The sequence below is a fragment of the Leopardus geoffroyi genome, chromosome B2 (genome assembly GCF_018350155.1).
Source record: "Leopardus geoffroyi isolate Oge1 chromosome B2, O.geoffroyi_Oge1_pat1.0, whole genome shotgun sequence".
NCBI lineage: Eukaryota > Metazoa > Chordata > Mammalia > Carnivora > Felidae > Leopardus > Leopardus geoffroyi.
The window spans coordinates 4,663,685-4,675,776 of NC_059332.1; the positions used below are offsets into that span (position 1 = coordinate 4,663,685).

General features: G+C 44.3%; 1 protein-coding gene and 1 pseudogene across 5 annotated transcripts in view; both read left to right on the top strand.

The window, feature by feature from the left end:
• The window catches only part of LOC123607934 (cytidine monophosphate-N-acetylneuraminic acid hydroxylase), a 125,002-nt gene that overhangs the window by 24,509 nt on the left and 88,401 nt on the right, over positions 1–12,092 (top strand). For all 5 annotated transcript variants that reach the window (XR_006716991.1, XM_045497201.1, XM_045497202.1 and 2 more), the window contains exon 2: positions 4,570–4,617. Coding sequence is in view for 4 of the 5 variants with exons in the window: in XM_045497199.1 (XP_045353155.1) it covers positions 4,570–4,617 (48 nt within the window). In the remaining variant the exon portion in view is untranslated. The remainder of the gene's footprint in view (positions 1–4,569; positions 4,618–12,092) is intronic.
• The window catches only part of LOC123609346, a 32,506-nt pseudogene continuing 27,094 nt past the window's right edge, over positions 6,681–12,092 (top strand).

Sequence of the window (12,092 nt, forward strand, 5' to 3'; positions counted from 1 at the left end):
TTTTTCCCCCTTTGGAAGACAAATTCTTATGTATTGTCATATTTTCTTCCTATTTATTTTGTGTTTCATAATTTCTCTCTCTTCTGTGTTCTTTTTTCTTTTGTAATTTTTTTCTGAGCTGGTGGGGGGTGGGGGGAGGGGGATGAGACTCCTTAAATTGGTTTCCTAGTTCACAGATTCTAAATGTGGTTTTGGTATATCCTGCTACCTAAGGCCTCTTCTGACTACGCGTTGCTGTGGCACTCACGGTTCTGTTTCTTACGGCTGTTCCCTCGCTGCTCCCTGTTCATACTTCCTTTTCCATCTCTGCAACATCTTCCTGCATGTCACTTTGTCCTTTGAGACTTAAATGTCTAACTCCCAACCCCATACCCGATGGGAGGTTTAATGCCCCTCCTAGGTTTTTTTTTTTTGTTTTGTTTCTTTTTGATTCCAGCAGGTTTTGTATAAATAGTCCCTTCAAGGCCCAATTTTCTTTGGCCAATCATCTCCTGACCTCACTCCTCCTTACAGCCAGCCCATCCTGGCCCGGACAAAGGCCACATCTTTCCCTGTGTTTCCCAAGCGCCATTCACCTTGTGTGGGGCTCTCTTTGCTGGAGGTGTAAGGAGGGGTGGTATCACTGCCCTCCAGAGAGCACACACTGTCCTTGAAAGTCCTTCCCCCTCCCCATCTTGGGAGCCTGCGTGCACCTGCTTCCCCAGGTGCCTTCCCCCCACCTCCTACTGGCTCGTGCTCATTCAAGAGCCCCCTTCTCCAGAATCCTAGTTCTTTTTCTGTCAGTACTTCAACAGGCAGAAAAGCCATCACCAGACCTGTTTTCTCCTCACGAGTGTCCGGGCTCCCGCTATTAAAATGACGATGTTTATAACTCAGTGCACTATGAAAAAGGTGTTTTTTTAAGTTCTGCCTTGTGTACTCAGTCCATCTTGGGGAGAGAGATCTTCTTATTTCCAATTCCCAATTTCCTCCACATACGTAGTGGTTCTCATACCCCCTTTGATTTCTCTTAGGTTTCTCAGTGTTGGCAAGCAATGCGGGTTCCCACGGCAATTGTGCCAGTTTCTTCTGGCAGTTTCCTGCCTCCTTTCCTTAAGTGAGGCTTGTGTAGAATGTATGAACCATGTAATACATGTACAGCCACCAGCAATAACGTACAGACCGCAGAGAGTGTGACTCACCATTAGCCAGGAGTCAATAACAGACTCGTTGCCATTCTCCTTTGTCTACCTAATTCAGATTCACTTTTGTGACGCATCTGGTCCCCATACCACACTCTTGGGTGCTGGTCCCCTTAACGCTGTCCGTATGCTTGCGTTAGGGCTGGTCAACCAATCACAAAGGTTCATAGCTGCTTAGCATGCAACTGGCCATGTCCAGTTGACTAATTACACACTAAAAAACACCGCGAAAACGGTGCAAAAAGCCTGTGATATCGCCACACAACTCTTACACTTGTTGTTGCGAGTGTAAATTGGCAGAGTCTCTTTGGAAAATTGTTTGAACCTGTCAACGTTGGTTGTTTATATACCATTTGACTCAGAAATGCCATCCCTGGGTATATTGCCAACAGAAATGAGCACTTACGTCCACCAAAAGTTATGTGCAAGAATATTCATAGCATGTTTAGTCATAATAGGCAAAAACAAGGAACAGACCAAATAGCTAACAATAGTAGGATAAAGAAAATGTAGCGTATTTACACAGTGGAATACTAGGTAGCAATGAAAAGGAACACCCCACTGCTGTGTATAATACGGATAAATGTCAGGGCACCTGGGTGGCTCAGTTGGTTGAGCGGCCGACTTCGGCTCAGGTCACGATCTTGCTGCTTGAAGGCTCGTGAGTTCGAGCCCCGCGTTGGGCTCTTCTGCTGACGGCTCAGAGCCTGGAGCCTGCTTTGGATTCTGTGTCTCCCTCTCTCTCTGCCCCTCCCCTGCTCACGCTCTGTCTCTCTCTCCCCAAAATAAATAAACATTAAAAAAAATTAAAAACAAATAATAATATGGATAAATGTCATAATGGTGGGAGAAAGAGCCCAGGTATGTAACTGCACGATTCCATTTATATGAAATTCAAGAGTAGGCATAACTAACCTGTAGTGATAGAGGTCAGAAGAGTGGTTGGTATTGGAGTGGGTATTGGCAGGGCAGGAGTTTGCTGGGGAACTACAAATGTTGTGTACTTTGATGTGGGAGGCATTTGCATAGGTGTATATCTATGTAAGAGATCATAGGGGCACCTGGATGGCTCAGTCGGTTAAGCATCTGACTCTTGATCTCGGCTCCGATCTTGATCTCAGGGTTATGAGTTCAAGTCCCATGTTGGGCTCTGCACTGGGTGTGAAGCATAGTTAAATTTAAAAAATCACAAAGCTGTACATTCAAGATTAGTGCACCTTACTATATGTTATACTTGAGTTTTTAAAAAGTATGATGCAGGGGCGCCTGGGTGGCGCAGTCGGTTAAGCGTCCGACTTCAGCCAGGTCACAATCTCGCGGTCCGGGAGTTCGAGCCCCGCGTCAGGCTCTGGGCTGATGGCTCAGAGCCTGGAGCCTGTTTCCGATTCTGTGTCTCCCTCTCTCTCTGCCCCTCCCCCATTCATGTTCTGTCTCTCTCTGTCCCAAAAATAAATAAACGTTGAAAAGTATGATGCAATATGTTGTAACACTAGGGAAGGAAGAATTGAGAGACTTTCTCGATTTGGGAAGGAGAAGAACACTTTCAGGGGCCAGAGGTTACCTCGAATTGCCTTATGTAGAAATCCTTCCTTTATCCTATTAACAGACATGTCTCCTCCTAGAACAGTTGAAGCTGATTTGCTACTCCACTGATGATTTGCCATTGAGTTGGTCCCTCCACACCATCATAAGCGTCCTCGGGGATACAAGTCCTTCGTCACACTTCCTGTGCTCCAGAAGCTTACAGTCTTACTAGCAGAAATAACATATTTAGAGAATTTAGTATTATTCCTTTTTCCTCAAGTACAATTTGTGAGGTGCAGAATTCTCCAGGAATTCAGAAGAAAGAAAAGTCAGTTAGAAAAGGTGGTGAGTGGGGCGCCTGGGTGGCGCAGTCGGTTAAGCGTCCGACTTCAGCCAGGTCACGATCTCGCGGTCCGGGAGTTCGAGCCCCGCGTCGGGCTCTGGGCTGATGGCTCAGAGCCTGGAGCCTGTTTCCGATTCTGTGTCTCCCTCTCTCTCTGCCCCTCCCCCGTTCATGCTCTGTCTCTCTCTGTCCCAAAAATAAATAAATGTTAAAAAAAAAAAATTAAAAAAAAAAAAGAAAAAAGAAAAGGTGGTGAGTGAGGAACACCTGGCTGGCTCATTCGGTTAAGTGTCCAATGCTTGGTTTCAGCTCAGGTCGTGATCTCACGGTCCGTGGGTCTGAGCCCCGCACCGGGCTCTGCGCTGACAGTGCGGAGCCTGCTTGGGATTTTGTCTTCTCTCTCTCTCTCTCTCTCTCTCTCTCTCTCTCTCTCTCTGCCCCTCCCCTGTGTGCATGATCTCTCTCTCTCTCAAAAATCAGTAAAATTTAAAAGGAAAAAAAATGGAGTGATTTCAATGAAGGAGGAAGAACTTGAGGGTTTTTAACCCGATGGGAAAACTGTCTGATAGTCTTTTATTGTTTACTTTCTTGTCCTTGTTTGACGGACCGTAGAAGACCTGCCAGCAAGTGCCGGGATAGTGACCAGCCGAGAGACAGCGAATTTGTCACAAAGGGGAAATCAACCATGGAGAAGATCCCAGACTTGCCAGGAGATCTGGGTTTGGACCCTGAGCTGGCACCGGCCTGGGCTCCAGGGACTGGGAAGACAGAATCGCAGTCAGAGGGGTGTAGGAATCAGGGACGACCTGGGGCCAGAGCTAAACTCTACACCTCGATGGAAAATAGTCTGCAGATACCCTTTGTTCGCTAGGAAAGCAGTTATTGTCAGTGCATTAAATACGGGGTATATGTGTGTAGGTGATGAGCTGACTCGAAGAGGCAGAGTTAACAGAGTTAATTCCTCCTTGGTACTTTCTCCTCTGTCACCTCATTCATGTGCCTGCACACACACACACACACACACACACACACACACACACACACACATACACACACACATACATACACACACACACATGCACATTGTCACACACCCACACATCTCTACCCCCCCGCATGTACCCACCACCCCCCACACACACCCATAACACTCCCTACCCCCACACCCACACACACCCATACACACCCCAAGCTCTGGTGCTGGCAGGGAATTAGAAGTTTATCTAAAATCACCCTCCACTTGCCAGGCTGTAATGGGTGGAGCCATGTGGGTGAGTGAAGGTTGGCAGGTATCTGAAGACAACAGAAACTCACATCAGCTGGCTGAATGTCTGTGCCTCCACAAGTCCCCTCACCCCCTGTGCTCTCATAACTGCTTTTGAAAAGGTTTTCTGGCTTCAAAGAAATCAAATCAAATTCGTTACCACGCAAATTGAAATTTACAGGCTGGAGTCATCCTAGAAGTTGTAAACATCATTTAAAAGAAGATTTCAGTCTCCTTCTGTTTCTGTTTTCTCTAAGGAGCTGTTTTGTGCTGTTTGACCCTTTCCTACCTGGAATGGAACAAAGGTATGGTTTCTAGTTTACTTGTTTTTTTTTCTTCCTACCGAATTTGGGATTGATATGTTTGCTAACTTGTATTTATTGCTTCTGATGAAAAGGTACAAGGGAACTGAAAGCTCTTGGTGGAGGATAGGGAGGATCTCGTGAAGCTAAGATGATTTGGGGATATATGTCCCATTTTAGGAGCATGGGAGTCACAACTCAGTCAGTTATTTGGGTTCTGAGCTTGCCTCCTGCACACCCTGGCTGTCCTGAAATCCTCCCTGCCAGAGCTCTCTCTCTCCCATGCCATGTCTGCTGTGCCCAGCCCTTCACTCGTGACCTCTTCTTTTCTGCAGATTTCCATTACTATTGTCTCTGGCTGCCAGCAGATCTTCTTGATTTTGGAACTTGCTTCTGTGTATACATTGCCTCCTGCTTTGCTTAGGGCTCAAAAAGCTTTAGGGCCATGAGAAAGACTAAAGGGTCAGGGCTGAAGGAGCCCATGGGGGTTCAAGCCCTGAAGGGCTTGGAGTTGAGGGGTGCTCTGGACTGAGAGGTTCCCTGAATTCTTGGTTCAGAAGTGCAGTCAGCCTTAAAGTTCTTACAGTAAGATGCTGACTCCATCGGGAGATAGGTAAGATTTTGAGGGCTGGGTTGGAGCTTACTCACCATTCGCAAATTGTTTCTGCGGGGGAAGGTCACGTGCAGTACAAATAAATTTGTAGACTGCTGCCTAGTCATGTTGGGGATACTGTCTGTAGGACATTTCATTCTAAACATGTCAGTGTACCATTTGGGTACATGCCTAGTTCTCAAGCAAACATGCAGCTGTTCTAAAGATATTCTAGGAATGCTCGCATGTTTAAATCCCAGGTTCGTGTAAAAGGTTTTGTAGGAATCGCTGTGGTGGGTCGTTAGGTGCAATGTCCATTTCTTCTTTCAGTAAATATTAATTGGGATCCTCATGTGTGCTGGGCTCTTGGGGGTGCAGCAGCAAACTTACACACGGTTCCTTCCCTGTGCGGTTTTCAGTTTTTTAGGGGGTACAGGTAATTAATCAGTCTCATAATTAAACATGCGATTATAGGTTTAGTATCTCACATGAGAGAAAGGAACACGGGGCTGTGAGACTGTTAGAGCAGGAGTTGACCTTCTCTGGAGACTCAGGGAAGGTTTCCCAGTGGAGATGATTGAGCTGAGGTCTAAAGGGTAGGAGAGTAAAATACGCGAGAAGGGATCAAAGCGATATATTCTGGGTACAGGGTTGTACTTTGAGGAAATGAAAAAAGGCCAGGTGTTGTTAGGAGAAACAGCTTAGATAAAAACGAGCTGGAGGAAGTGATTAGGGGTCACTGTGGTCCAGGCCATATTAGGTACTTTCTCTTCTGGAAACAATGGCAGGAGATTGATGGATATTTGAGAGGCAAGAGAAGGACTGGCAGGATGAGATTATCTTGAAATGTCCATCTTAAATGTTATTCTGGCCATAGTGGAAAGAATGACTTAGTGACGGCGGGGTGATCGGTTAGGGACTCTGACAGTGGTCCAGAAGGGAGATAATGGTAGTTTGGGTGAGGTGGGAGAGGAGGATGGTCGTGAAAATACACTTTCTGGGTGAAATGGATGGACTTGAATTGAATATGTGATAGCGAGAGGAAAGGGGGTGTCCGCTAACAGGGTCATGGCGGACGTATGAAGGTTTGGGAGGGTGAGATGTGCCAAGTTGAATTTTGGACATGCTAAGTTTCAGGTGTGTTTAAGATATTCTGAAGGATATGTCCAAAAGGCAGTTCGTTTACAGCAATGGCTTTGTGGCTCCAGTGTGTGTGTGTGTGTGTGTGTGTGTGTGTGTGTGTGTGTGTGTTTGAGTTTGAGTCATGAGTGTTCTGGGGCCATGGGTATGGATGAGATCCCTTAGGAAGAAATGTCAAAAGAAGAAAATGTAGAACAGAGCCTTGAGTAACTACAACATTTAATGACCGGGTAGCGGAAGGATGAGTCAACAGTGGAAACAGAAAGTATGAGCAGAAATGTAGGATAGAAACCAGTGAGCTGTTAGGTGTATAGAAACAGCAATCCCCAAAAGCATGTCGGACTCTGAGGGTGAGGAGAAAAACAGCTAGCTGGAGACTATGTGGGGCTGAGACATTGTTTTTCCTTTAATGAGAGAGATCTCGACAGTTTAAAAGTCAATCTAATGCTGTATGATTCCATTTATGTGTCACTTGCAAAATGGCAGTAAGGGTAGAGAACAAATAAATCAGTGGTTGCCAGAGGAGAGGCACAGTGGGGGCACCATATAAAGGGGAGTTCCTTGCGAGTTCACCGAGCAAGGTCCTTGGTGACAATGGAAGAGTTACGTTACCTTGATCGAGTGGTGGCTATACACGTCTATACATGGACTAAAATCTCATAGAACACACACACACACACCCGCCCAGCCACACACACACCCACACATGTGCATGAAAATGGGTGAAAATGGGTGCATGTATAACTGGTGACTATGGGATAAAGTGTGTAGCCGACAGTATTGTAGCGATGTCAGTTTCCTGGTTTGGGTGTTATAACACGGTAATAAGATGTCATCTAAGATGTCACTAGTAGAAGTTAGTGGAAGGAGACACAGGACCTGCGACTATTTTTGCAAATTTCTGTGAGTCCGTTTCAAAAATAGACCCAACCCACGTCTATTTTATTTTTTTAAATTTTTTTTACGTTATTTTATTATTTTATTTTATTTTATTTTGAGAGAGAGACAGAGCATGAGCAGGGGAGGGGCAGAGAGCGAGGGAGACACAGAATCAGAAGCAGCTCCAGGCTCCGAGCTGTCAGCCCAGAGCCCGACACAGGGCTCAAACTCACGAACCACGAGATCATGACCTGAGCCAGAGCCAGTTGCCCAACCGACTGAGCCACCCAGATGCCCCTATTTTATTTTTATTTTAAGCTTTATTTCCAAAGGAAAAGTTGTAAAACGGCGATAGAGAAAGATAGGAAATCGACAGTGGAAAGGTGTCCTGGAGGAATGTCTTTTTCTCTTTTTCTTTAGTATTTTGTCCTCTAGGTGAGGCTCAATTATTACTCTCATCATTATTACTCATGCATCACACACAGGAAGCACTTATCATTAAAATATAACTCAAATGGGGTGGCTGGCTGGCTCGGTTGGTTAGAGCATGTGACTCTTGAGCTCACAGTCATGAGTTTGAGCCCCGTGTTGGGCTTAGAGATTACTTAAAAGAAACACAAGTAAAAAAAAACTTTGGGCTTCCTGGGATGGCTCAGTCAATTAAGCTCTTGATTTCAGCTCTTGATTTCAGCTCAGGTCATGATCTGACGGTTTGTGGGATCGAGCCTCAAGTTAGAGACTGACCGACAGTGTGGAGCCTGCTTGGGATTCTCTCTCTCCCCCTCTTTCTCTGCCCCTCTCCCATTTACTTTCTCTCTCTCTCACAAAAATAAATAAATATACTTAAAAATTTTTAAAAAATAACTCAAACCCCCTCCAGTTCTTGTCCCTAGAAGACAATCCGGAGACAGTTTGGGGAACTAAGGCAAATGCATTGGTGTTTGACCTTGTGCATTGATTTTACCTGGTGTCAGAGGTGGTCTGCTCCCTCCTGGAAGGGCGGTCTTTATTTACAGTTATATTTCAGAGTAAGTGAGGAGTGCATATGCTTTGAAAAGCCTTCTTTATGTATGTATGTATTTTTCTTTCCAAGTTTTTATTTAAATTCTGGTTAGTTAACATACAACGCAAGATTGGTTTCAGGAGTAGAATCCTGTGATTCATCACTTACATATAACAACCAGTGCTCATCCCAACAAGCACCCTCCTTGATGCCCATCACCCCTTCAATCCACTCCCCCCACCCCACCCCCATCAACCCTCGGTTTGTTCTGTACTTAAGAGTCTCTCATGGTTTGTTTCCCCTCTCTAACCACCCCCCCATATGTTCGTCTGTCTTGTTTCTTAAATTCCACATACGAGTGAAATCATATGGTATTTGTCTTTCTCTGACTGACTTATTTTGTTGAAAAGCCATACTTAAGATACGAATTTCCCCGCTATTTTTTTTTTTTTTAATTTTTTTTTCAACGTTTTTATTTATTTTTGGTACAGAGAGAGACAGAGCATGAACAGGGGAGGGGCAGAGAGAGAGGGAGACACAGAATCGGAAACAGGCTCCAGGCTCTGAGCCATCAGCCCAGAGCCCGACACGGGGCTCGAACTCACGGACCGCGAGATCGTGACCTGGCTGAAGTCGGACGCTCAACCGACTGCGCCACCCAGGCGCCCCACCCCGCTATTTTTGTTGTGCGTTATAAGGTGTATACAGAGAAGTTCATAAAACATGAAGTTTAACACGTATAAATACCAGTTTAACCCAAGTCAGTAACTGTAGCAATACCTACTAGCACGCCAGAAGTCTCTTACGTGCCCCCTTTCCCTTTTTTGAAAATAGCTTTTTTGACATAGGAATTAAATGCTATAAAATTGATCAGATTTAATTGTCTCAGTCAATAGTCTTTGGTGTATTTACAGAGATATGCAGCTATCGTCACAATGATTTTAGACTCTTTCTGTCACCCCAGAAAGAAACCTCATGCCCATCACCGGTCATTCCGTATTCCCCAGCCACGTCTCCACTCTCACCCTTGGCAACCACTACTCTCCTTTCTGTTTCTATAGATCTGCCAACTCTGGGCATTTTATATAAATGAGATTCTACAATATGTGGCATTTTATGGCTTCCTTCACTTAGCTCGGTATTTTGAGGTTCATCTATGTTGTAGCTCGCATTGGTACGTCCTTCCTTTTTATTGCCAAATAGTATTCTGTCGTGTAGACATGCGTGTTATGTTCACCCACGAATCAATTGATGGCCATTCAGGTTGTTTTCATAATAGCCAAATGAACGTTCGTGTACAAATTCTTGTGTGGACATATGTTTCCAGTGCTTTGGGGTAGAGACCTAGGAGTGGAATTGCTCAATCATACAGAAACTCTGCGTTTAACACATTGAGAACCTGCCAAATTGTTTCCAGAAGTCCCACCAGCAAGTGCATGTTGGTTCCCATTTGTCAACATCCTCACCAAAGCCTGTTATTATTTGTATTTATTATAATAGCCATCCTAATGGATGTGAAGTGCTATCTCATTGTGGTTTTGATTTGAGTCTCTCTCTCGACTAATGATATTAAGCTCCTGTTCATGTGTGTTACTGACCGTTCATGTATCTTTTTTGGACAAATGTGTATTCAAATCCTTTGTTTTTTAATTGGGTTATTTGCTTTGTTAGTGAGTTTTAAGAGTTTTTTTTTATACATTCTTGATACGAAATTTTTATCAGGTATTCAATTTGCAAACATTTGCGTGTTGTCTTTTCACTTTCCTGATGGTATCATTTGAAGTGTGAGAGTTTTTTATTTTAATGGCCAAATCTATCAAGTTTGTCTTTTTTCTTTTGTACTTTAGAGAGAGAGAGAGAGAGAGAGAACTTGCATGCTCTTGCAAGCAGGGGAGGGGCAGAGGGAGAGAGAGAGAATCGTAAGCAGGTGCCACACTCAGTGCAGAGTCTAACTTAGGGCTTATTCCCACAACCCTGTGATCGTGAGCTGAGCTGAAATCAAGCGTTGGATGCTCAACTGACTGAGCCACTCAGGCACCCCAATTTTGCCTTTTTTTTCACTTGGTGTGGTATCTAAGAAATCATTGCCCGATCTAAAGTCACAAAGATTTATTACTTTTTTAAAGTGTAAGTGAGCCCAAGATGGCCCTGTTATATTCTTCTCTAGGTAATTTATTTTTATTTAATTTTTTAGTGTTTTTAAAAACATTTTTAAATGTCTGTTTATTTTTGAGAGAGACAGAGTACAAGTGGGGGAGGGACAGAGAGAGAGGGAGACACGGAATCCGAAGCAGGCTCCAGGCTCCGAGCTGTCAGCCCGGAGCCTGACACGGGGCTCGAACTCGTGAACCGCGATACCGTGACATGAGCTGAAGTCGGACGCTTAACCGGCTGAGCCACCCAGGCACCCCGGTTGTTTATTTTTCAAGAGCAAGCAGAGACCCATTAGCTGAAAAGCTGGTGGTGCTAAACTCAAATTCTTGTACATTCAGTGGTTTTAAGCATCGCCCAAATGAGCAGAATTTAGTCCTGTAAAGACTGCTTTGCCTACCTTGTGAAGCTGACAACGTTTGTTAGCCGTAGACAGAGTAAGCCGCGGTGCTGTAAAGATCCCAAGCTCGGTGACCCTTTGAACTCTCTGGCACAAGTGCTCTACTGTGTGGCCAAGCTGACACCACGTAGACACATCGGCCTCTCTCCCTTGGAATTCCCCTGAGGTCGGTGGCCCTGCTGAACAATGGACAGTCCCTGGCATGGTGTGCTAAGCCTCTCCCTCAACGTACCCTCTGTGTCTCCCACACAAGGCATGCGCACATTACTGCCATCTTGTGTCTGTATCGTGTCTTTTTCTTTCATCAGCCCTCCAATCCTCCAACTCACTCCCTACAGTTGGCTTCTAAAAGTTGTATAGTTTCAACCAGTACTTTTAGGTCTGTGATTCACTTTGAGTTGCTTTTTTTATGTGGTGAGGGACAGGGGTACGGTTTCATCCTTTCGGACGTGGCTATTCAGTTGTCCCGCCAGCATTTTGTTAAAAATACTATCCTTTCAACTCTTACGATCTTGGTGCCTTTGTTGAAAATCAGCTGGTCACACACACACACACACACACACACACACACACAGGTTTATTTCTGGACTCTCAGTTCTTTTCCATTGGTATCTGTGTCCATCCTTATGTCAGCACCACACTGTCTTGATGGCTGTAGATTTGCAGTAAATTTGAAATTGGGAAATGTGAGTCCTCCAACTTGGTTCTTTTAAAAATTGCTTTGACTATTCTGGGTCTTTTGCAATTCCGTGAAGATTTTAGAATCAGCTCGTCAGTTTCTGAGTTTTGGATAGGGGTTGCATTAAACCTGTAGATCAATTTAGGGGGAATTTCCATCTTAACATTTTAAGTATTCTGATCCATTAACATGGGATGTCTTTCTCTTTATTTAGAGCTTTATTTTCCTTCAACGTGTTGTAGTTTTCGGCATACAAGTCTTGCACTTCTTTTGGTGAATTTATTCCTAGGTGTTTTCTTCTTTTTGATGGTACTCTGAATGGAATTATTTTTATAATTTCTTCTTTTTATAATTTCTTGTTGCTAGCATATAGAAACACAATTGACTTTTGTTATTATTCTTGTATCTGTACCTTCGCTGAACCTGTCTGTTAACTCTGGGAACTTTTTAGTAAATCTCTTTGGATTTTCTATACAGAAGGTCATGTTTTCTGCACATAGTTTTACTTTTCCTTTCCAATTTTGATGGCTTGTATGTCTTTATTTAGCTTAATTTGCCTGAGGAGAGCCTCCAATATAGTGTTGAACAGAAGTGGTAAGAAAAGACATCCTTGTCTTGCTCCTGATCTTAGGGG